Below are 25,216 nucleotides of genomic sequence, written 5' to 3' on the forward strand. Positions count from 1 at the left end.
TAAATGGAAGAAAGGAAAAGTTGATAGTAATGAATATAAATCAGAAGCTAGAAACTAAAAAAAATTGATAAGGGAAGTAAAGAGACACAAGGAGAAATCTATGGCCAGCAGAATTAAGGCCAATAAGATTTTTTTAGGTAAATCAGAAACAAAGAATCTTAACAATGGTATTGGTCCATTACTAAATGGAAATGGTAGAATTATCAATAATAATGCAGAAAAGGCAGAAGTGGTCAATAAATACTTCTACTGGTCTTTTGGAAAAGAAGAGATGATGTAGTCATATGATATGATAGCATACTTTCCATTTCACTAGTATCTCAGGAGGATGTTAAACAGCAATTTAGTTTAACAACTGAAGTTAAACATTGTTAAATCAAGAAGTCCGGATAACTTGTACCCAAGAGTTTTAAAAAAGTTAGCTGAGGAGCTTGCTGGAGTGTTCGTGCTCATTTTCAAGAACACGAGAGAAGTTCCAGAAGACTAGAAGAAAGAATGTGCCAATATGTAAAGAGAGTAAATGGGATGACCCTGATAATTATAGGCCTGTCAGTCTGACATCAATCCAAGCCAAGACAACAGAATGCCTGATATGGGACTAGATTAATAAAGAATTAAAGGAGAGTAATCCAATTAATGCCAGTCAAAATGGGTTTATAGAAAATAAATCCCGTTAAACTAACTTCATTTTTTTAAATGAGATTACAAGTTGGTTGTTAAAGGTAATAGTGTTAATGTAACATACTTAGACTTCTGTAAGGCATTTGACTTGGTACTACATTACATTTTGATAAAAATTTAGAATGATATAAAATTCATATGGCACTCATTGAATGGATTAGAAACTGGCTAACTGTAGGTCTCAAATATAAGTGTAAACAGGGGATCGTCACTGAACAGATGTGCTTCTAATGGGGTCTTGCAGGGATTAGTTTTTGGCCCTAAACTATTTACACTTTTATCAATGACCTGGAAGACCACATAAAATCATCACTGATAAAGTTAACAGCTGACACAAAAATTGGGGGAGTGGTAAACAATGAAGAGAACTGGTCACTGATACAAAACTATCGGGATTGTTTGGTCAGCAAGCAAACAATGTGTGTTTTAATATGGTTAAATGTAAATGTATACATCTAGGAACAAGGAACGTAGGATGGGCAGGGGACTCTATCCTGGGAAGCAGTCATGGGCGGTAGGTGAAGATTCCCCTTGGGGAGGCTAGCTCTCCATCCCGCCTCTTCTGCCTGCAGCCCCACCTCAGGCCTCACCCCCTCCCTGCTTGCTGCCTGTGCCCTCCTCCCTGCTCACTGTCCCCCGCTCACCATGTCCCTCCTCACCCCCTCCTCCACACACCCCCATCCCCACCACTCATGGTCTCTGACCCTCCCCTGAGCCACGCTTATTTATTAGGTGCCATGCAGGTACCTGGGTGGCTGAGGAGGTGGGATCTGATATTCAGTTTCCCGGGTTCATCAGTGATCTCCCTGGAGAGTCCAAGGGACCTGGGAAGCTGAGTAGCAGATACCACCTCCTCAGCTGCCTGGGAACCTGGATGGTGCATAATAAATCAGCAAAAACTTCCAATGGGACCCCACTCCCAGCAAAGAGGGGAAGACACGGGCCCACTATGGCCCAGGTGTCCGGTGGCAGCTGCACCAGGTTTAGCCTCCCCTGGCTTATTATACCCACCACCCATGGAAGCAGTGACTCTGAAAAAGATTTGGGGGTCATGGTAGATAATCAGCTGTACATGAATTCTCAGTGTGATGCCCTGGTCAAAAGGGCTAATGCAATTCTTGGATGCATAAACATGGCAATCTCAAGTAGGAGAAGAGAGGTTATTTCACCTCCGTATTTTGCAGAGGTGCTACTGCTTCTGCAGTACTGTGTCTAGTTCTGGTGCCCACAATTCAAGAAGGATGTTGATAAATTGGAGATGGTTCAGAGAAGAGGCACAAGAATGATTAAAGGATTAGAAATCCTGCCTTATAGAAATAGACTGAAGGAGCTCAATCTATTTAGCTCAACAAAGAGATGGTTAAGGGGTGTCTTGATTACAGTCTGTAAGTATCTACAATGGGAACAAATATTTAATAATGGACTCTTTAATCTAGCAGAGAAAGGTACAACATGGTCCAATGGCTGGAAGCTGAAGCTAAACAAATTCAGACTGTAAATAAGGCGTACATTTTTAATAATGAGAGTAACCAACCACTGGAACAATTTACCAAGCTCTGTGGTGGATTCTCCATCATTGACAAGTTTTAAATCAAGGTTGGCCTTTTTTTAAAAAAAAAAAAAAAAAAAAGATCTAATTTAGGAATTATTTTGGGGAAGTTCTCTGGCCTGTGTTATGCAAGAGGTCACCCTAGATGATCACAATGGTTCCTTCCGGCCTTGGAATATATGACTCTATTAGCACAGGATGGATCTTTCAACCCCACGCTCCCAGTATCCAGGCGAGATAAGAGGTTTGCTGCTACTGCTTCCAAGGCAATAGAATTAGCCCTTTAGCTGGAGTAATAGAGACTCACAATTTTAGATCAAAGTCCTTCAAGGCTCAATACCCACCCCAATGATTCCAAAGAGTCATCACACCAAAAAAAAAATAATAATAATTTTTTTTTACAAAATTAAAAGAAAGAAATGTAACAGTTTGTATTTGCTCTCAATCCCATTTCCCCCTGAAAATATTTTGTACCTCGGGTCCAATGTTCAGGTAGCAGTCAACTGCCAGTACTGGGTTCTTGAAGTTATGGATGGCCTTTGGGAAGAGTTTGTATGTTGCATGCTGAAGGAATTTCTCCAGAAGGAACTGAGCTGGGGCTGCCAACAGTGTGTGTTCACTGTCCGGGGCACAGACATACTGAAGAGGCATTATTGGGGCCATGCTCTCTGATACCTACAATGAAAACAATGGAACCTCTTTAACCAACACTCGGTAGGTTGCATCTCCGCTGAATGTGCAGTTTACCTTCTTGTTGCTATGTTACTGTAATTCCCACTTGCTAATTACACTGAAAAAACAGTTCAGTGATGTCACATGGAAGTAGCAGAAACTTTGATTTATTTGTTCTTTGATTGTTAAATACATCTGTAAATATCTCAATACATAAGGACAGAATATAAAAATACAAATAATTTAAATTCAGAAGCAACACTATTACTTTGAAATTTCAAAACCCCTGTAAAATGTTTCTTATTGTCAACAACAGCAAACAACAACAAACCACAAACAACCAGAGACTGGAACTAAATTAATATTATCTACTCCACATGAATTTAGTTTGGCATAAACTTGAGTTTGGAAAAGCTTATCCAGATCTGATTAGAATGTAGGATTGAGAGTTCCTAATTCAAGCCATTACTCGGCCAAAGAAATCCATGAAGTGATTATAAATGATTTAATCAACTTTCAAATCCCAGTTTGTTCTTGGTGGCTCCACTATAATGAAGGAGTTGTGATATCATGACAGTGATAACAAAAACACTCCCACGATTACAACTCGTGATTGAAAATTATTAATATTTATTACTACTTGCATTGAGATAGTATCTAACATGTCCAGACATTGTACTAAACCAGTGGTTCTCAACCTGCGGCCCAATCAGCCCATAGCTGTGGCCCATGTGACATCCTCCGGGCCATACAGGTAGTGTATATATTGTGTAGATGCGGCCCACATAACCCAGAGAGCTGCATATGCGGCCCATAATGGCAGATAGGTTGAGAACCATTATGCTAGATGCTATACAAGCACAGAATAAACAGACTTTCCCTGTCCCAAAGAACTGACATGCTAAGTAAACATCCAAGTTTTGACCCTCATGGAAATGACGACAAAGTATCAATTTTGCCTCCTGCACATAGCTCTCTTTCTCAAACATGCAAAACTCACCATGATTTTTGGCTTAATGGCAAAGTCCCTTTGCCCTCCAACCTGAATGTGTTTCTTCATGAGACTGAAGTTATTAAAGCGGCAGATCAGCAGGCCACTGCTGTTTGTTCTCAGGTTAAAATCTACATCTTCACAGAAGTACCTAGATATTAAACACATGTTCACTAAACTGATTGCGTGTCTGCAAAGGGTAATCTGCTGTCTGTAGTGTATCAAATCCCTGTTTATTGCTTGAAATAAATTATAAATTGTATTCTTTGTATGAATCGTTTGTGATGTATTCCATATACTGTTAAATACACTCTGTGCACCACCTCTTGGACTATTTGACCAATTACTTTGCTAGAAAAAACAATATGACTCTTACATAAACCCTCTACAGAGCACTTAAAATTCAACTTGCTAATAGGCCCTTGTAGACTAATAAGGAGAAAAGTCTTATTTTTTAAAGTATGTAATTTGGATAGCCTTCCTCGTCCTCCCTTTGCCCTCCCCCCAATTTACTGACTTCGAACACATTTTTACTTTTGGCCAGATATTGTTCACCCATAGCATTGATCTGTCTCCATTTCAGAATGGGTCCCTTCTACAGGACGTACTATCCAGGTGAATTGCTTTTGTGTCTGGCTGCTTTATGCACATCGCAGTACAGGTACTAATCAGACTAAGAGACTATACTGAAATTAATAAATAAGACATTCTACTACAAATTGATCCCTGCCACTGGGATGAGGGGCCTCATTTATGGTATAAAATTCTTGCAGCATAAACAGTACAGATGAGAAAACTGTAAAGTCAGTTGCTCTGGCATCCATACAAAGAACACCACAAGCTAGAATTTGGTCACCCACATATAGAATTTGTACTGCTGATGGAGGTAGAAACCAGGACAGGCCACCTTAGAGTCAATGGGGGACACAGGCTGGGGTTGCTGGAAGTGGAGGAAAACATAAAATCTAGTCTTATTTAGCAGAGGGGATTGGATTCTGCTTCAAATCATGATGGGAACCAGTGACAAAGCTCTTTGTGGGAACTGTAGACTGGAATTGATGCCATCCCTGCAACAGCTTTGGGTGAGGGGAAAGAGGGAGAGAAATGACAGACAATAGGGAAAATTAATTTGCTGTAGGTTTTTAATTCCAAATGCTGATGGAAAGTCGGAAATAAAGGCCGGGGGGCTGAGGTTTTCCATGGAAAACAGTGACAAACAGATCCAATTTGGAAGCAATTTAGCTCTATAAGAAATGCAACAGCCTTCCCTCCCTTCACATCTTTTGTCTCAAACACTTTAATTGTTATCCCAATCTCTTACCTTCAGTCAGGTGAGCTGCGCTTCCCTATGGATTCCTGCCACTTGCCGATGCATTTCTGGAAGCAGTGCTTCCTGTGACTGACAAAAGGTGCTGTCCCTGGCAGGATGGATTTTCTGCCTCTTCTCTTCTGATTTCTTTTTGTTTCTCTCATCTATTTTAGGTCTTCTCTGTTGTTTCTTTTAACTCCTGTAGCTTCTTCCCTCACCCTTGCCTTTTCTCTCCCTCCTCACTCACCCACCATCTCTTTCCCCCACTCCATTTGCACCTCCTTCTCCATCCTAGCCCTAGTGCTCACTATTCTGACTCCACTCTTCCAGTCTCCACTCTGATGAGTCCTTATGTGGTACAAAAACAGCACCTGGAGGGGAGGGGGACGCCCTGCATTTAGACTGTATCCACAGATTGCAAGGGTGCATCAGAATGGAGAACAGGAAGAATGATTGCAAATGTTCACAACCTTGGTCAGCTGCTCCTCTTTTACCATACCAAAGAACACTCTCTTCTCTCCTCCAACACAGGGATAAATTAATTCATTATAAATCATTCCAATTTCTGGTACAGTTTTTCTTGAAGGAGTGGACACCCCTGCTAGAAGGGAACAGCAAACCTGTATGAAAGCAAACCTCATTGGCCAATCAGGATACCCAGTAATCTGAGAGCTACACTAGCCCCTATGCTTCATAATACTGGAGAATCCTGGTTGCTAACTGATTGGCAAAGAAATAACCAATCATCATAAGAAGAGTTCCTTTCCTGATTTTTGTACAAATAACCCTGTGCCTAAGATTTATTCGGCTTTTAAAATATACAGCACAGTCCCTTGCCGTTACAACAATCTGAATACAGCTGTGAAATACAGGATCTCGTCGTGTTGCACACAAACTGTCGTGGTGTATTTTGTTAGGGATGTTTCATTGCAGGACATTTTTCACCTCAGCACTCCATGAAGAGTTTGGAATTAGAAAGCTAAAATCCCCACTAGAGGTACTAGAGGAAATGTCCCATGATGAAAGTTATACATGGAACTGGGAGATAAAAGGCTAAAAGAAAAATATCGAGCAGTTGTGATAACATCATGGTAACCCACAGCTGCAAAGCTACTGCACTCTTTAATGTGTGTGCATATTGGGTATGGTATTGCAGGAGTTCTTTTAATACAGACTCTCTTTCTGGGTGATCACTTTCACAATGTAGTAGCTTCGTGCATGGATATTTTGTGATGGCAACATTACTCAATATATTTTACTCAATATGTTACTCAATAAATTTTTAGTTTTTTGTGGTTTTACTTTTTGAAATCACATAAATCAGTTTTTGTCAAAATCATACACAAAACATCCATTTATCCCCTATACATGCTTATTTTTATATGCACTTCCTGCAGAGAAGGGGGAGGGGTTAACTGTCAACTTTGAACATTCATTTTTATGTAACAGGAATGTGACCTCAGAAGTAACTCAAGCAATCATACAGCTGATTTTAGGTGTTTGGAAACTGCAGTCTTCCTACAATGCTGTACATATCATTCTGTGGTGTTTTAAAGTAATATTTTGTGGCTATGACCTCACTCTCTGTTTTTACTATGGCTATGAAACATGACTTTTAGCTGGCAGTAAGACTTTTTATTATATTTGTTAAATCATTTTGCCTACCTGTTTAGATCATATTGCACGTTCTGGGTCAGGTCTATGTTGAGAAGTATGAAGTCATGCACATGGCACCTGGAGAACGGAGGTTTTGATCTCCTGGAATTCAACTTGCTGTTCCATTTCTGAATGCCCAGTATTGCATAATGAACAATTTTTGGTGTGGCTTCAATGTGCTGCAGAACACTCTTCAAAGATACATTCTTACTAGTACTCCCTGGCTCCATGGACTGGCTATGAAATGTAATCACATACCACATATGTTTTAGATCTCTGCTACTATTATATTATTATGTAATGTTTAGATTAGGACCTTTTGTGCTAGGTGCTGTACAAATACGTAACTATATATTCATGCACACGGAATTTTTACATTATTATAAATAGCTAATGTAAACGCCAACCAGCCCAACCTCTGCCCCTCAATCCTGTCATCGTAAACATACAGACTTTACAGGTGTGGTGGGTATTGGTGAGAGATATGGAGAGGCAGAAAGAAGTAGCCTTACGAATCAATTCAGGAAAGGCATTTACCTATGTAGTGTGCAGCGTGGGGGAAGGCAAAAAGAATAAGAGTGGCATAATTCCTTCTAGAAAATTAACGCTCTCAAAATAAAGAATTTTCATTGAGAAACAAAAAATCCCCAGAATAATCAAGCAGATAACACCAACCAAAATGTTCTTTCCCACTGGCAATTCAATTGGTAGAATGGCTTGAGTGAACTACACATCAAAAACTGAGCAGTTTTACAAAGTAGCAGAGAATGTGATCAAGTCAATCACAATACTGACTGATGGACAGAAAACACTAATTGATATGAGATAATTGGAGATAAAATGTCTGTAAAATTACATACGTTGTTAATTTTGAAGCGATCTGGAACATCATGCACAAAACAGTAACAGCTTTGAATTCTTAATGAGGGTATGTCTACACTGCAATCAGAGGTGTGACTGCAGCATCTGTAGACATACCTGCTCAAGCTGCAAAGTGTGGATCCAAATCAAAACATTGCAAAAGTTTGGGATGGTCTGTGTCTTCGGCTAGGACCCATCTCTGACTGTTCCATTGTTTGTGAGAAGCTAATTTACCTGGACTGTTCTTGGACACTGTGAATGTTCCATAAGACACAAGAATCATCCATGACAACAATGAAGGGCCAGACACACTGACGTTTGACTCCTAGTTCTTCCAAGCGGTTTCTCTCTAGTTCTAGATTGTGGTAGGAAAGTTCCTTAATAAGGAATCGGGCAGCACCTGGAAGAATACATGGCACAGAACAACTTCTGTAGGACACTTATGAGAACTTTACTGCATACAAAAGATAGAATATTAAAAAAGAAAGCCACCAGTTTTATACAGCACAGCACCTTGAAAGTTGAGAAGGACAAGGCGAGAAGCACATCTTACCATGTGTAAATTTTCAAATATATTTGCCAATCCAGGCCCACCCAGGAGGAGCTAAATGGGCATCTTCAATTATTATTTAATAGTACCAACAATGTGTTTGGCATTGCACAATTGACAAAAATAAAGATTATATGTTCTTTGGGATGGGAAATATTTAAAAGATGAATACAGAGAAAGTAGAACACACTAGAAAATCCAGAGAGGATGATTTAGTGTTGTTTTTTCAATTTTTATTACACAATCACTTCACATGGGCATCAAGAAAAATGTGGCATTTTAAGAGTAATTTGAACCAAGAGAGGGTAATGGTTTGACCTCGAGAGAGCTGAGGGAACTCAATCCCTTGTGGGAAGAGTTCAACCTCTAATAGGACTGGGCCCAAATTTCAACTATAATTGACCCTCACGAACTTACAGCTGCAGTTTCATAACTCGAAAATCAGATGTAAAGTGACTGGACTAGTCATTCAGGCTGCAGTGCTGAGGAAAATGAGTGCAGTTTGCCTACAAATCAGTGGTTCTCAAACTATGATCTTTTAAAAAAACTGTTGATTAATAGGAAACCAAATCACTTGTGGAACAGGAGCTGCTGGCAGGATAAGAATGACCCTGTAAGAAGATAACTGGACAGATGGTTCTGTGGAGTATGGAGAGAAGATGACTGAGCAGCAGTGAAATGTGTAGGGGCAAAGGACAAAACAGGCCACGCGGAATCACATGAAGAGAGAGGTTGAGAAAGGGACCAAGGAGCACAGAAGCAAGTGCAAGGAGCAAACGAAGAGAGGGGAACAGAAAAGACTGACGGGGAAGAGAAGAAATAAATAGCAGAAGCAGATAATTTTGAACACAGTTAAAGAACTATCACATTAAAGGGAGTTAAAAGATATTAAATACTTCCCTAATCTCCCTTTCTATGCAATCACATGTACGCACCTGCAATTGGTGCTGTAGTTATAACATGTTTTATGTGATCATGATGGGCGGGGAGGGAGTGGGGGAGGAAGGTGTTGAGCTCTCTATACAGGTGTGGTCCAGACTATAAAACAAGTTAGAGAAACCCTGCTTTCCAAGTAACACACTGTAGTGCCTCTTACCAACTCCAGCATTGTTGAACATGCCCGGCAGGACAAGCATGATGTGGTTGGGCCAATATTTACGGTACAGTGGCATTTCATACTCCTTGACCACTAGGAGGTGAAGGTGACTGATGCCTTCCATAGCATGGTAAAGGTTCAAGAGGCCATGCTCATGGCGGCCGCTTGATGGAGTGAAGATAGGACTCTTTACCGCATTCAAATTCTGCTGAAAGACCAAACAGGAAATATTTTTACAAACTCTAGAAAGACTAAATGTCAGCCGTTTCATCCTGATTGACTTTTTTCCAACAGAAAGAACAGAATATTCCAAGTATTATTATTATTTATTGCAGCCCCTGTGACACGTTAGTTGCTTTTCTAGATATTCAAGAAGGGATGGTCCTTGTCCCAAGCAGCTCACAGTCTAAGGCAGGGGTCAGCAACCTGTGGCACGCATGCCAAAGGTGGCACGCATGATGATTTTGAGTGGCATGCTGTACTGCTCCCTGCCCCAAGCAGGGCTATGGTGGTGACCACTTCCTTGTTCCAGCCCCACCACTCTCCCACATGGGCCCAGCGGACTGTGCCCTGCCCTGGCCGGAGCTGGCGCAAAGCAGGTGAGGAAGCCTGCCTGGGACCTGCATGCTCGGAGTCCCCGTGGCTCCCTAGATGCGTCCAGCATGGGGCCAGGAGGATGGGAGGCTGAGGGGATGGGTCAGCGCACCACTGGCCCTGGTCAGGAGCCGTGCAGCAGCTGCTCCCTCCCATCCCTGTCTGCTTTGCACTAGTTCTGGCCAGGGCACCACTGGGCCCCTTGGGAGAGTGGTGGCCTGCGGCGGTGTGAACAGGGGGATGGCTCCTCAGAGGAGGGCCCGGGTGGTGCTCCTTCCCCAGGTACGCCACTGCCACAGTGGGAGGGAGAGCGGGAAATGGGCCCACAGGCCCGCCACCGCTGCTGTTGAACACCCTAGACAGGGCACTAGGCCCACAGCACGAGGGATGAGGATGGGGGGAGAAGACTTGGCACCCCCCCTTCCAAAAGGTTGCCGAACTCCTGGTCTAAGGAGAGTCCAACAAAGGTTATGGGAAGACATCAGACAAATAGGGATTTTTTCATACAAGCCAGCTAGATTCACAGTAGGCAGCAAGCAGGATATAAGAGGCACACACCCACCTTGTCCGACACAAGAGGGAGACGCATGCTTTCCAGGTGCTTTCCCTGCTTACTGAAGACAAAGTGGTTCTCTTTGGACTTGGGGATTATAAAATGAAGCTGAACCTCTTCTCCTAACATTGAGGAGGAGAATGTAAATGCATGCAGGGTGGAGTCAGTCATCTGTATTCAAGGGAATAGTGGGAGAAAACAGTCAGTCAATCAACTAATCAGATAAGAAGGCCACACAACAACACAAAAATGTGGCATGGAAATGAATGCCAAATAGATTTTCCTTTGGCAACTGAAGGTGGCTTTGTCATAGTCATGTTTTCCCCTTATACAAGCAGATTTAGTTAGGTATGAAGCATGTCAGTCTAATAATATAACCACCTTTCTATATCAACAATGTACAGAGAGAACTGGAAAATGTGCCAGGAAACAGCGTATTCTATCAAAGTGTGTATGTACACGTACACACACACATACGTACACGTACATACACCACACATGAGAATGAATGGCACAGGCCAGTACAACTTCTTATAAACATACAGTCTACAGAAACATGCTTCTATCAAAAAGTATTTAAAAGGCCAAGTTTTCAGAAAAGCCTTTGGGACCCACATTATGAAGATATTACCTTTAAATTACTTCCAGTTTCACAATATAACGGCACTCCAGAAAATCACAAGTTTAGCACTGTGTCACCCCAACAGAACACATAATTTATGCATAATATATCCATGTATTCCAACTAGTCGGGATACAGTCAGTGGAGCCCTTCCTACCTTGTAATCAACTAGAAATTATGAACTACATTGGTCTGCCTACAAGTTGCCTGAAAAGCAAAGGAGTGGTCCTAAAAACACTTTCTGCAGAAAAATCTTGGTGACATTCTTCTGTTTTAAATTATGCCTCCCTGTTTAGCAGCTGGTGGCTTTAGCTCAGTCCTTAAACTTGTTAGTCAGAATTGTTCCAATAGAATAGTGATTATCAGCATGAGTTAATATAGAACAGTTACTTGCCTTGGAACTGTTGTTATTCAAGACGTGTTGCTCATGTCCATTCCCAAGTTAGGTGTGTGTGCACGCCACATGCACCGATGCCAGAAAACCTTTTCCCCCTAGTACTACCTGTCCGAGCCGACTCTAGTGCCCCCTGCAGTGGCACGCACATGTGCCCACATATAGGCGCCATTGGCACTCCATCCCTCTCAGTTCGTTTTTGCTGGAACTCAGTGAGGGGAAGGAGGATGGGTGTGAAATGGACATGAGCAACACAGCTCGAAGAACAAGTTACAAGGTAAAAAGTTCCAGAGGGGTAGCCGTGTTAGTCTGTATGCAGCAAAAACAACAAGAGCCCTTTAGCACTTTAAAGACTAACAAATTTAATTTCTGCAGGCATAAGCTTTCATGGGCTGACGAAGTGGGTTACAGCCCATGAAAGCTTATGCCTGAAGAAATTAAATTTGTTAGTCTTTAAAGTGCTACAGGACTCTCGTTGTAGTTACAAGATTCTTTCTTTCTGTTCTTTCTTCTTCGAATGCTTGCTCATGTCCATTCCCAAATTAAGTGACTCACCAGCAATATCTCCAGTAGTGGGTAGAAGTTCATGGACGTGTCACTTGAAGCACCGCTCTACCAAAGCCAGCATTGTTCTGAGCTTGCTGCATTAAGGCATAGTGGGACACGAAAGTATGTGCTGATGACCAGGTAGTTACCCTGCAGATGTCGTGGATGGGACATGCACGTGGAAAGCCGCAGATGAGGCCTGTGCTCTTCTTGAGTGAGCTGTTAAGGGCCCAGGAAGCGCAACTCCGGCCTGCTTATAACAGGCTCAGATGCAGGCCATGATCCACTTCAAGATACTCTGTGAGGAAACTGGCTGCCCCTTCATCCGGTCCACAACTGCCACAAAGAATTGTGTTGAAAGACTAAAGGGTTTAGTTCTGTTGATGTAAAATGCCAGGGCCCGTCTCACATCGAGAGAATGCAGGTGTCTCTCTTCACAGGAGCGGTGAGGTTTGGGACAAAAGACAGATAGGAAGATGTTCTGGTTAAGGTGAAAATGAGAGACTACCTTACGCAAAAAGGCCAGATGTGGGCAAAGCTGGACCTTGTCCTTATAAAACACTGTGTAGGGTGGTTCTGATGTTAATGCTATGATCTCCCGAAACTTGCCTGGCAGATGTGACAGCAACCAGGAAGGCGACCTTCCAGGACAGGTACGTAAGAGAGCATGAGTTTGAAGGGTGGTCCGGTGAGTTTGGAAAGAACCAAGCTCAAGTCCCACTGAGGAGAATGCTGCCTTATTGATGGGAAAAGTCTCTCTAATCCATTAAGGAATCTGACCGTCATTTCGTGCAAAAAGACTGTTTTACCATCCACCAGAGGGTGGAAAGCAGATTTGGCAGCTATATGGACCTTGATGGATGAGAAGACCAATCCCCTTTGTTTCAAATGGAGCAGATACTCCAAAATTGTTGGGATCGATGCCTCTGTCAGGGACACGCCACATTCGGTCACCAACAGGAGAAGCACTTCCACTTAGCCCTATAGGTCGATCTGATCAATAGCTTCCTGATTTCCAAGAGCATGTGCTAAATTTGGGTTGAGCAGGCCTGCTCTTCCTGACTCAGCTATGGAGTATCCATGCCATCAGATGAAGGCAGGTCAGTTCCAGGTGGAACAGGAGATCTTGATCTTCAGACAGGAGGTCCGGTCGCAGCGGCAGGGTCCAATGCCTGAGTCCCGCCAGTTCTAAAAGCATTCCAAACCAATGTTGTCAGGGCCACACAGGTGCTACAAGGATGACCTGTGCCTTGCCTCTCTTCACTTACAGGAGGACTTTGTAAATTAGAGGTATTGGTGGGAAGGCGTAGAAGAGGCTCCCCGACCAGGAGAGGAGAAAGGCGTTTGATAAAGCCTGCACTGAGTTCCTAATGGGAGCAGAAGCGATGGCACTTCCTGTTGGCCCTAGTGGCAAAGAGGTCCACTTGGGGATTGCCCCTCCTTTGGAAGATGCCAGTTCTACCTCCAGAAAGAGGGACCACTTGTGGCAAGAGCAGAAGGTCCTGCTAAGACGGTCCGCCAAAGAATCGTTGACTCCCAGGAGATGTACTGCTATTGGGTGAATGCCGTGGGTGACGCAAAAGTCCCAAAAACTCATGGCCTCCTTGCACAGTGCCAGGGATCGGGCCCCCCGTCTGTTGATATAGTACATGAAGGCCATATTGTCCATGAGTATCTGCATCACTTTGTTGGTAAAACGTGACAGGAAGACCATACAGGATAGACTAATTGCCCTGAGCGCCGTGATATTGATGTGCAGGCACAGTTACCTTGAAGTCCACATGCCCTGGATCTTTAGGGAACCCAAGTGAGCTCCCCACACCAGGTCCGAGGCATCAGAAATCAGTGTTACCAATGGCTGGGGCACTTTGAAGGGCATTCCTGAGAGCACCTGACACAGATTTATTCACCACACCAGGGAGGTAAGTACTTCCAGAGGAACCTGGTGGTTCCTGACTGGAGAATACACCGACGCCAACCACATCTGGAGGCATCTGAGGTACAGTCTGGCATGGGGAACCACATAGGTGCAGGCCGCCATGTGGCCCAGGAGGCTGAGGCATACCCTCGCTGTCATGACAGAGCGGGACGAAATGTGGGTTATAGTATCTGACATTGCCAGGAACCTTTCCTCTGGAAGGAATGCTCTGGCCCTGGACAAGTCCAGCATCACCCCAATGAACTCTATCCTCTGCACAGGGACTAATGTTGATTTTTGCTCGTTTATTAGGCACGCCTGGCAAACATTTTGGGTCATCGTGATGTTGGCCTGAACCTGAGACCTTGAGCTGCCCCTGATGAGCCAATCGTCCAGATAAGGGAACACCTGCACCTCTCTCCTTCGGAGGCATGCCACCACTACCGACGTGCACTTGGTGAAGACCCATGGTGCAGTTGAAAGGCCAAAAAGGTGAGCACCGCAAACTGGTAGTGGCTGTCTCCTACCTTAAACCGTAGGAATCTTCTGTGGCCAGAGAAGATTGCAATGTGAAAGTAAGCATCCTTTAAATCAAGAGTGGTGTACCAATCTCCCGTATCCAGAGAGCTTTCTGAGGTACTTGTTGAGGCATCTTAAGTCCAGGATAGGCCTCAGTCCTCCCTTTGCCTTTGGAATCAAGAAATAATGGGAGTAAAAACCATGACCCTGTAGGTCCCACAGAACCTCTTCCACCTCCCCCACCTGCAAGAATGCTCGCATCTCCTGCTCAAGAAGTTGCTCATGAGAGGGGTCCATGAAGAGGGTGGGAAAGTGCGCGTGAGACAAACTGAAGGGTATAACACCAATTGCCACCATGCTGAGCACCCATCAGTCCGAGGTTATGGTTACCCAGGCCAGGAGGAGGCAGACTAAGCAAGAAGAAAATAAAAGGGAGGCTGGATCCACGGGAAGAACTGGGAGGTTGCTCTCAGGCACACCTTCAAAAGGCCTGCTTTCCACCCTCATTATGGTGGCTAGAGCCTGGTTGCAGGCCAGCAGATGATGAGTGACCCTGGTGTTTTTTATATCCTTTACTCTTCCTCTTATAGGAGTCCCTGTGGGAGTACTCCCCAAACCGCTGTTGATGCAGGGGCTTGAAGTGTCTCCTAGAGGAAGATGGGGTATAGAGGACGAGGGATTTCAGTGTTGCCTTCGAGTCTTTCATGCCATGCAGTCTGGAGTCCGTCTGCTTGGCAAAAAGGGCCGTGCCATCAAAGGGGAGGTCCTGGATTGACTGCTGCACCTCTGACGGGAGACCCGAGGACTGCAGCCATGATGCCCATCTCATAGACACTGCCAAGGCCATTGTCCTAGCTGCCGAGTCTACTGCATCAGAAGCCGCCTGCAGAGATGCCATGGCTATCAATTTCCTCTCTTCCAAGACGACTTTGAACTTCTGTTTAGAGGAGAAGGGGGACAATGAGTCCACAAACTTTTCTAGCAACTGCCAGATATTGAAATGATATCTTCCCAGCAGCGCCTATTGATTTGCCACTTGTAGCTGTAAGCTAGCCATGGAATAAATTTTTCAACCGAACAAATCCAGTCTTTTCATCTCTTTATTTTTGGAGGTCGAGCTCGCTTTCCCCTGTCTGTCCTCTCATTGGCAGCGGTGACCACCAGGGATCCTGGTGCGGGGTGACCTTAGAGGTATTCAAACCCCTTCGCTGGTACATAGCATTTCCTCTCTGCCCTTTTCTGACACGGGGGGGCAGGGAGGCTGGGGATGCCACAGTGCCTTGGCTAATTTAACCACCCTTTCATGAACTGATAGGGCCACACTACTGGGAGCCACTGAGGCCAGTATTCCAAAGAGCTCGTCCACTGGCTTGTCTAACTCCTTTATTTTAAGGCCCAGATTGGAGGCGACCCTTTTCAGGAGACCCTGGTGCGCTCTAAAATCATTTAGCGGCACCACCGATGAAAGACCCGTGACTGCCTCATCCAGCAATGACGATGAGGAGGCCAGTAGCTGAGGTGGGGGAGGGCCTCTGCTCTGCATGGGGTGGATTGCCCCAAGCTCAAGGCGCGTGAACCCTCACGGTCGGACTTCGTGTCCATGTGCAGTGCCAAACTCTGAGGGATGGAGGACTGCTGTACCAACGCTCCTCTCACGGAACTGGACTGCGGAATCCCCGTGGGAAACCCCCACCAGTAAGGCCACAGTCTGGGCCACAGTCCTTGTGGCCACGCTCCCATTGGTGGTGCCACAGAGAAGTCAGGTATCGGTTCCGTGGTCTGCCTCATATGAATAATGTCCTTGCTGCCCAAGGAGGAGTGTCGATGTCTGACGGCTAGTGTGGCGCCAAATCCGAATATCTCACGGTGCTGTGCGGAGCACATTGATGCCCTGGCACCGGTGAGTGGTACAGAGAGCCCAAGCGATGGGCATGATGGTACCTACTCTTGTCCTTTGGCTTCTTATATGGATTAGGCAAGCGAGGCCTAGTGCCGGGGAGAGACACCCTGAATCCGGTGCCTGCATCACTCTGTAGCTCTGTGGCAGTGTTCCACTTGGTGCTGGTCCTCCAGAGACCGGTGGCCGGAGCCCAATCCAAAACTGTCCTGACCCAGAGAGCATGGTCTTCGCTCCAGGGACCACCTGCACACCAGTGAATGGTGCCTCAAAAATGGGGACTGTTGGGCAGATCTGTCCCACAATATGTTGCCCATTGGTGTCAAGGCTGAATCTCAGTGCAGCGGCCTGCCATCCCTCAGCGTCGGTGGCACGGGCAATGCCAGGAGGTCTTTCATTGCCTGGAAAACCTCCAGGATCGATGGCACCACTAGGTTGTGAGGGCTTCTACCGCTAACCAGAGTCAGTGGAGGGCCTGGTGCCAGGGTTAACGTTCACAATGGTGAGGGACCTTTCTGATGCGCAGAGGATTGGCGGCCCAACACAGGTCTCGCCTGGTCCTCCTTAGTCTTCTCCGCAGGGGAGCATCCCCACTCCATGCAAGTTTTCTTTGGCCTCTTCTTTGGTACTGGAAATGGTGAACAGTGTCAGGATGAGGAAGAGGGCACCAGAGGGGCACTATGCACCAAGATCATCATGCTCGGTGCTGAGTCTGATTTGCCGGGCTCCAACACCGGTCTAAGTGCTGACTCCATCAGGATGGCCTTGAAACAAATATCTCGTTCTTTCTTAGTCTGTGGGCAAAAACTTTTACAGATGTGCGCTTTCCCCAGACACTTTGAACAACTTTTACGCAGGTTGCTCCTCAGCATAGGCTTCTTACACAAAGCACAGGGTTTAAATCCTGGGGAATGGGGCATGCCCCGACCCTGGGACTTTAACAACTAACAAACGGGAACTAACTATAACCAAACTATTAACTATGTAAACTAGAACAATGAATAAACCACTAGGTTTTAGTGAGAGAACTTGCAAAGGCAAGAGACGTTCCAGCACCGTTACTGGTGGCAAAAAGGAACTGAGATGGAGGGGGAGCCGATGGCACTTGTATGTGGGTGTATGTGTGCTACTATTGCAGGGGGTGCTGGAGTTGGCTCCTACAGGTACCCCTAAGGGAAAACGTTTTCCAGCATTGGTGCATGTGGCGCATACACACACCTAATTTGGGAAGGGGACATGAGCAAGCACTCGAAGATGAACCTTTTCATTCTTCATTTTAAATTCTATGTACGTGTTTCACTTTCTCCCTCCTTTCATTCAGCAAAGCACATGAACATTTACTGAACTTTAAACATGGGCTTAAGTCTCATTGAAGTCTATGGACTTAACCCATGCTTACATGCATAGTCACATGCATATAGTTAAGCACACACTTAAGTGCTTTGCTGAATCAAGGCCAAAGTGAGGCCAGCTGAATGACTTCTCTTTATTGTGTGCCTAGTTTTGTGTGTGTAATTACCACAATTATATGTGCAAATCAGGCATTTCCATGCACAAACTGGTATTTAGGTGCATGAATACTATTTGCATATGCAAATGCCCGTTTGAGCATACAGCTGTTTTGCCTGTAGGCACACAGCAGATGGCATGGCTTAGGTAAGTTAGACACGTGTAGACCTTTTGTTGTATTAATAATGCTTTTTCTCTTATTTTATGCTTTATTCCTGCTGGTAAGATTAAACAATATTTTGTTTTAAAAAGACTGTCTGGTCACTCTATTCCCAGCATCTCAAAGGGAAGAACTGGAGGTGCCACACCCACATGGATCTGCTGGATAACTTCATTTGACCCACAGGGGGCTGTAGCCCAAGGCCTGGCCTGAAAATGGGAGAATCACATGATTTGACCCCAGGAAAGGTTAAGGCCCAAGGCTCAATACCTGTGGAGGTGCACTCAGAAAGACCACAGAGGGGTCAAAGGCGCAGCTACTCCTGGCACTGTGACACTAACCTGTGCTCCAGGATTAATATCCATGTACTGATAGCACTGCTCACAGTGGTGAAATGTATTGTAAGCTGAATATTTGGTCAACATCATGGACACTGTCTCTCTCTTCCTGGGCTCCTCAGCTTTGGTTGCTTTGTTTGCTTCTGTGTACAAAGAAGATAAATGACATGAATTTTAAGACCGCCAATAAACGTGCAGATAGAATGGAATTCTGTAACTATTTAAAAAAAAAACCTGAGCACAGCAGCAGCTGTTTCTATCTATGGTGTTTTGTAGGTTAGGCCTTTTCTAAGCATTATGCCTAGTCAAACCAACATAAAAATCTCTCGTTCTAAGCAGGAAAATGGAAAAGAACTTTACTGACCTTGTTTTACTCTCGACATTTGTTCTGTGTACACTGGACTCACAGAATCATACTTGGGATCATGTACAATCAGGTCAAAAGTTATTTTACTGAAAGCCTCAATGTCAGGCCAGTGGTCATTGCTAGACTGGGTGATCTCACTACTTTCTGCAGAATCTGGAAAAATACATTTTGTGTAAGCAATGGAACACAGCATATGAAATGTGTTTATTTGATATATGTACAATTGCACAGGGATTCAAAATAAAAGAGCTCTCTCTATGTCAAAGATACAAACCAAAACTAAAATACAAACTCATACTAAGCCACTTTTAAAAAAAAAAGTGAAAATTCCTTGGAAACTAAGCTGGACTGAATCTCAGTGTCTAGGCTCCCATTCCTTTCAACCACCAGAATTTCTCAAGTACCAATGGCATCTAGGCTTTGAATAAGGATTACAAAATTAAGAGTGGTATCTGTCCAAGAGATATAGTCAATTCCTCAGCCTCTCTTTGGTTTAGTCATCAGCTTCTATCTTTCCTTCTCATGTAATTAGGGGAAAGCCATACCCCAAAAGTTCCAAACTATTGGGCATTACAATTTTTTCTAACTCAAATTATACCAGTTTCTGAGCAGACTCAAACTCCACCCTATTGAGTGGCTAGTAGAAAACGACACTTTTTGAGTGCTGGTTCATTGATGTTAAAGCTCACACCACACGAGATACCCAAGGGGATGTCGTTACTTTCCCGTAACCACAATTCTGTTTATTATTCACTACATAAAGTAGTATCCCAAATAAAACTTGTTTTAATAGGTTCATACTTCCCCAGTCTAGGTCCTACAATATGAAACCTGCTAATGGATTTGTGTCACCTAATAGTCAATGAAGTTTATCATCATTTTTCCCCCAACTCAAAACATGTAAACTCAAGATGTAACAGGAATTTGTACCCAGGAATTTGGTATCTAATTTATAATAAAATCCATAAACAATATCAAAGTTGGAGAGAGAACAACATTAAGTGAGTTTGATTGCTTAAAAGAGGCCCGAAAGACAGAGAATGAAGGAAAGAAAGAAAAATACTTTAAGAACTAGTAGGCATGGACATTATAGACAGATACTGCCTTTTCATGACTTCGATCTATTTTGCCTTTGCGATGTTGCCCAACTGCAGCTTTTCTACATAAAGAAGTGGTCAGTTGGGCCATTTAAAATTATATCTCGCGTAATAAAAAGAAGAGTATATTTAGAGACCTGCTGGAAATCTAACTACATACTATAACATACAAGTTAAAACAACACACCAGTAACATCGTAATGACAGTTTTAATGTACAGAATGCTTTTTTGCTCCTAAGAAACTGTAGTTTTATTTTATGCAGTGTTATTGTAGCCGTGCTGGTCCGAGGATATTACAGAAACAATGTAGGTTAGGTAGTATCTTTGACTGGAGCAACTTCTGTAGACCTGAAGAAGGGCTCTGCATGAGCTTGAGAGCTTGTCTTTCTCACCAACAGAAGCTGATCCAATAAAAGATATTACCTCAACTACCATGTCTCTCTAATTTTATTTTGTTTTATTACAGAGAATTTCTGCACACAAGGTACTTAGCACTATTACTTAGAACTTACTGGTATTAATCTCTTCTTCATCATACACATCTACCTCCAGTAACCTGATCAGCATGCGAAAGAGAATCCTAAGGAACTGCAAATAGGAGCCAGTTTTTCCCACCTAAAACAAATTTAAAAAAAAAAAAAACCCTCTCAGAAAATCCAATATTAAAGCAGGGTTACATTTTTGACAGATACATTTGGTTTTTTCCTCCTGTTTTGCTATTCCAGTCCTGGGTCAGTTCTGACAAGACACAGCCAAACTACACACTCCAACCTATAGCAGTAATAGATCGTCAACAGAGGGACAAATTCTGGTCTCACTTACACTGGTGCAATCCCACTGACTTCAATGGGATTTCACCAGTGCAACTGGGAGCAGAACACTGCCTAGAGTCTATACATTACTGTGTATCTAATGACTGATCACAGTTAACCATTTCTCTGTTTGATCTTTTTAAGGTAGCTTTATGCCAGGTGTGGCTGATGAACAGATATGAAAGCATCTTTTAGAGAATAATTCCAAAAGCATCTTCCTTAAAGGAGTCTCGGGAACCATTGCTGCTTATGCCTTGACATGTACTTTTAAAGAACAAAACAGTGTCTTCTGTTCTTAGCTATCCTTGCCCTCTTCACCTTCCCTAAAACTCTGTACTAACATGACTAATCAAGACAGGAGCAGCTCTCTTACCTGCGGGGGTCCTGTCAGAAGCAGCCGTCGCGGGTGAAAACTCCTAGAGCCAGCAGTTTCACTCTGATTGTTGTAATCTGCATGATGTTGCCTGGCTGTAGTCCACTGCCTGTAGTACAGAGACTGCTCCGCACCATTCACGTCTTTGTGAAGCAAAGGTCTCAAAGAGCTCAGCCAAGACACATCAGCATGAGGCAGAAGAGAAGATGAGGAAGGCAAATGCCCACCTTTCTGTGAGCCAAGGAGACAGTAGGCAGCTTTAGACAAGATCACAATGCGTGGGAGTGCTGCGTGCAGGGTCTTGCACTCCTTGCCAGACTGGCTGGGCCACCGGAACGTCCGGGCTACAGCCGAAGATGATAATTTAGAAGTGGTGCTGCTTGCCATCTGGTTACCCAGTGAGTCGCATTCTTGTTTCAAGGTCTCTCCAGCAGTGAATCTTGGATAAGTACCTTCATCGACTGAACTAACTGCCACATTCTGAAAGTTAAGGGATGCTGGTTGCTTCTGAGATTTGTCTGCAGCACTGGAGGAGCTCACGCCATTTTCAGCTATTGAACCTGGTGGAATGAAGCAGGAAATAAAACAAACAAAAAAGCCCAGTGAGTCTGCTTAGAAAACACAATTAAGGAGTGAACCCATTTGCTGTCTGATATAACTTTAACACTGCAAATATTTCTGTTCAGCAAACACTATAGTGCCAAGAGATCCTCAACTGGTTTAAGGCCATGTAACTCCACTGAAGTCAATGGAATTACAGAGATATACATCTGTTGAAGGGATCTGGACCTGTATATCTTCACCATAACCAAGGGAAAAACCCCTTCTACCAAGTCAAAGGTATCAGTAGCACTGCCTTCTTAGCACTGGGATAGATTCTCCCCTATAGGCCATATTCACATTTTGGGACTAGAAAAGGCAAGTCAGCCTTAAAGTTAGCATACGTGGGAAGACTCTATAGTTGGCAAAGGCCCCATTCAACTGACTAAAGGCAGGAAAACTGATAGGGAGAGAGATGGGCACGGAAGTAGCAGAAGGACATGGGGAAGGGTGGGTTGAGATTTGCCATTAGAAAAGTTTCTACATTTTATCCTGTAAAAAGTCTCTCTGCAGTGCCTCCCCTATCTGAGTTAAGGCCTTGCCATATCCAGTTACCTCTACAGGATCAGCCCAGTCCATGCCTGAGCCTCTTGGTCCTCGCAGTGGGCATCACCCTTACTTACTTTGTTAAGTTCAAACTCAGAACAAATCCCTCCCGGGGTCAACAAAAAGCAAAAAGGTCAGGGGTGCCTAGGTAACTTCTTTACTGGAGTCCTTATGGGTAGGTAGCCAGATCAGTTTCTCCCTACCCGGCTTACCTCTGGGTTTGCTGGACCCTCGCAGGGCAGGGAGTCTCTGTTGTGGGAATTCCTCCTTCTGTTTCAGGAGCCACTCCCTTCTCAGGGCTTTCCTCTTGCTGACCGCACCTTTCTCCTTTTAAAGCCCCGCTCTCTACCATGCATGACTGGCAGGGCACAGAGCCTACCCAGCCCCTTCCCTGTCAGCGCAGCATTTACTCACAGCCTAAAGTATCCATCATCAAAACTGTAAGAGGGAAGGATTCCTGTACCTCCCGCCTATATTCAGGGCCAGCTCTAACGATTCTGATGCTCTAAACAAGCAAAGGTCCATCCTTTGTAGCACCCAGTATTTCCATACAGTTATTAAACGTTTTGCTCTTCCTAATATTTTACACTGGTAAAATTATTTATTTGGATTTTTAAGATCCACAGATTACCCCAAAACTCCCTGGGGAAGTACAAAAAAAAAAAGCAGTAACTAAATTATATTGAAAACAAAAAAAACCACAAGTGACCCACAAGCCTACATTAACTAAACTTCCTAACCTAGTTCCTTTCCTTGTCACCCTAGTCAGTGAAAGTCTGGGAGAACACAGAGGGGCCAGTCAGCATGCCCTGGAAGTTGCACTGTGGCATGAGACTTAAGATATATAGGTATGTAAGACGTTGCAAACCACTTATTTCCTGACCTAAAATCAAACACAGCTAGTCACTGACATTTTACTCAGTGCGTCAATGTTTGTGTTCAAATTCTTACAACACGTGGATCAAGCATTAGTTTCCAGAACAGTAAAAGCAATAACTGACCTGAGGTTCCAGTGACCGCACTGCTGTTACTCTGAGGTCTCTCCAAGTCTATCAACAGTTCATCAGAGTCATTCTCACTAATGTTCGCCTTCTCATGTTCCTTCTCACTCAGGTCAAGAGCTACAATAGGCCCTCGAATTACCTCCTTTGAGACATAGCAGCATGCCAGACCTACTTCTTGCTCTAAGGCAGTGCGAGTTAAATAGCTTGAGTCAATTAGTCGGAGGTCACAGTATTTCAGTGACCTAGAGAAACAAACCCAAGAAAAAGGATGTTTTGTATTTTCTGGCTTTTAAAGAGTCACTCTCAGTATTCATTTTAAACAGCTTATGCAATGTCTATTTGCAATTCCATTAATCAGTGGAAATCTAATTACTTTAAAATACTCAGTACATGAGCTATATTCCTTAGTACTTTGAATAGCTGTTCAGTTAATTACACAAATGTACAGCACTCCCACTAGTACTTTACCTTTCACAAAGCAATTTTTCTTTTCACCAAGAAAAAAACTTTACCAAAAAGAAAATCTTCTAAACTAGCATCTTTCATGCGATGTTAACGGCAAGAGAGCAGCAGCTGAAAGTTTTATATTTGTTCTTAGAAACATTTTGATTGTTTTTCAGACATATGCATTGTACAACTGTTCAAATAGTACCTGGGAAAAGTTTCTCCTAGGGTGTCCTTGCCAGTCAGGATAACAATACAAGGCAGGCCTTCTAAATCCTGATAGGTACGAGGGACCCAGTCCTCCTGTTCATTTCCCCTCCAAGCCTGCAAAAAAAGAATATTAAATCAAGTTTGGGTTTCATTTTTTAATTTTAATCCAGTTCCTTACATCCTACTTTTGTTCTCTGCACATTATTCAACATCCAACAGGAGAACAAGCTAAGGGCAATTGTGCATTTTGCCTGGTAGCCAACTGCTAGCCAAGCAATACAAGCATAACAAAGTGCATGTTATTGCATTGGTACTGTAAACCTGGGTGTGGCATCTGTCAGTAAATCAGCACACCTACAGTTAACATCTGATTAGATTTCCTGTTTGAACAGACATAAGCTTGTAACCTGTAGATTTCCTGTTTGAACATAACCTGCAGAGTTCCAGTTTGAACAGACAAACTTGTCTGAAAGCAGTTTACGGCCAAGGGGAATAATTTCCCCTATTGTATGAAAAAGGATTAAGATCTCCTTCCATTATTGCTTTACTCTTCTACTTAAGGGAATATAAGTACACTAAAGGCTTTCACACTAAAGGCCACTCCAGTGCTTCAGCGTGGACACTACCTACAGTGATGGAAGGTGTTCTCCCACAGGCATAAGTAATCGACTGCTGTGAGATGTGGTACCTAGGTCAACAAAAAATTCTTCTGTCAGCCTAGCACTGTCTACACCATGGGCTAGGTTAGCATTTGGTTTCCAGTGTAGACCAGCCCTAAGAGGCAAATTCTGGATGCTATGGGGCAAGGAATCCTCACATGTGGCCCACTCTGTGGCTAAGCCCCTTGTGCTTCACATTCTCCTTCCACATAGCAGAATGGCTGATAGTTTCAGTGCCAACTCCACTTATCCCCCAATCCCTTGTACAATGGGGCACAATGACCCCTGCAGAGCACAGTTCTGTTATGTGTGTTGGGTGCAGTCTCCCAGGGCCTTGCTTCACCTGATGCAGCAGAATCTTATTGGCTCCACAACATCCTGAACCCGTTGAGGATGGAGGCAGGATGTGGCCATATAGGCTTTAGAGCTTTAAAACAACTGTTAAATGAAGCCAAGCTGAAAGTAAGACGTACCATAAAGTTTTTATTATCTAGTGGGTGTATATTATTATCCAGAGAGGAGGAGAAATCCACTGTACCACCACCAAAAAAGATTTTTTCTAAAGTTCTACAACAAAAGTTTATAGATATTAGTTCCCAAGTAGTATTTACACGAGTGACGCTGTTTGCTCACGTACAAAGCTATCTTGGGTGAGATGTGCTGATACATAAGGAATGAAATCGCTATT

General features: G+C 43.8%; 1 protein-coding gene across 1 annotated transcript in view; it reads right to left on the reverse strand.

Moving 5' to 3' along the window:
• The window catches only part of GREB1L (GREB1 like retinoic acid receptor coactivator), a 115,755-nt gene that overhangs the window by 7,952 nt on the left and 82,587 nt on the right, over positions 1–25,216 (reverse strand). The window contains 12 exon segments of the mRNA XM_067546856.1: positions 2,705–2,905; positions 3,903–4,044; positions 6,868–7,095; positions 7,954–8,119; positions 9,366–9,570; positions 10,522–10,683; positions 18,419–18,558; positions 18,780–18,935; positions 20,393–20,495; positions 21,066–21,625; positions 23,213–23,457; positions 23,868–23,983. Coding sequence (XP_067402957.1) covers positions 2,705–2,905; positions 3,903–4,044; positions 6,868–7,095; positions 7,954–8,119; positions 9,366–9,570; positions 10,522–10,683; positions 18,419–18,558; positions 18,780–18,935; positions 20,393–20,495; positions 21,066–21,625; positions 23,213–23,457; positions 23,868–23,983 — 2,424 coding nt within the window.

The sequence above is a fragment of the Emydura macquarii genome, unplaced genomic scaffold, assembly GCF_026122565.2.
Source record: "Emydura macquarii macquarii isolate MOO-44397 ecotype Brisbane River unplaced genomic scaffold, CSIRO-AGI_Emac_v2 contig_212, whole genome shotgun sequence".
NCBI lineage: Eukaryota > Metazoa > Chordata > Testudines > Chelidae > Emydura > Emydura macquarii.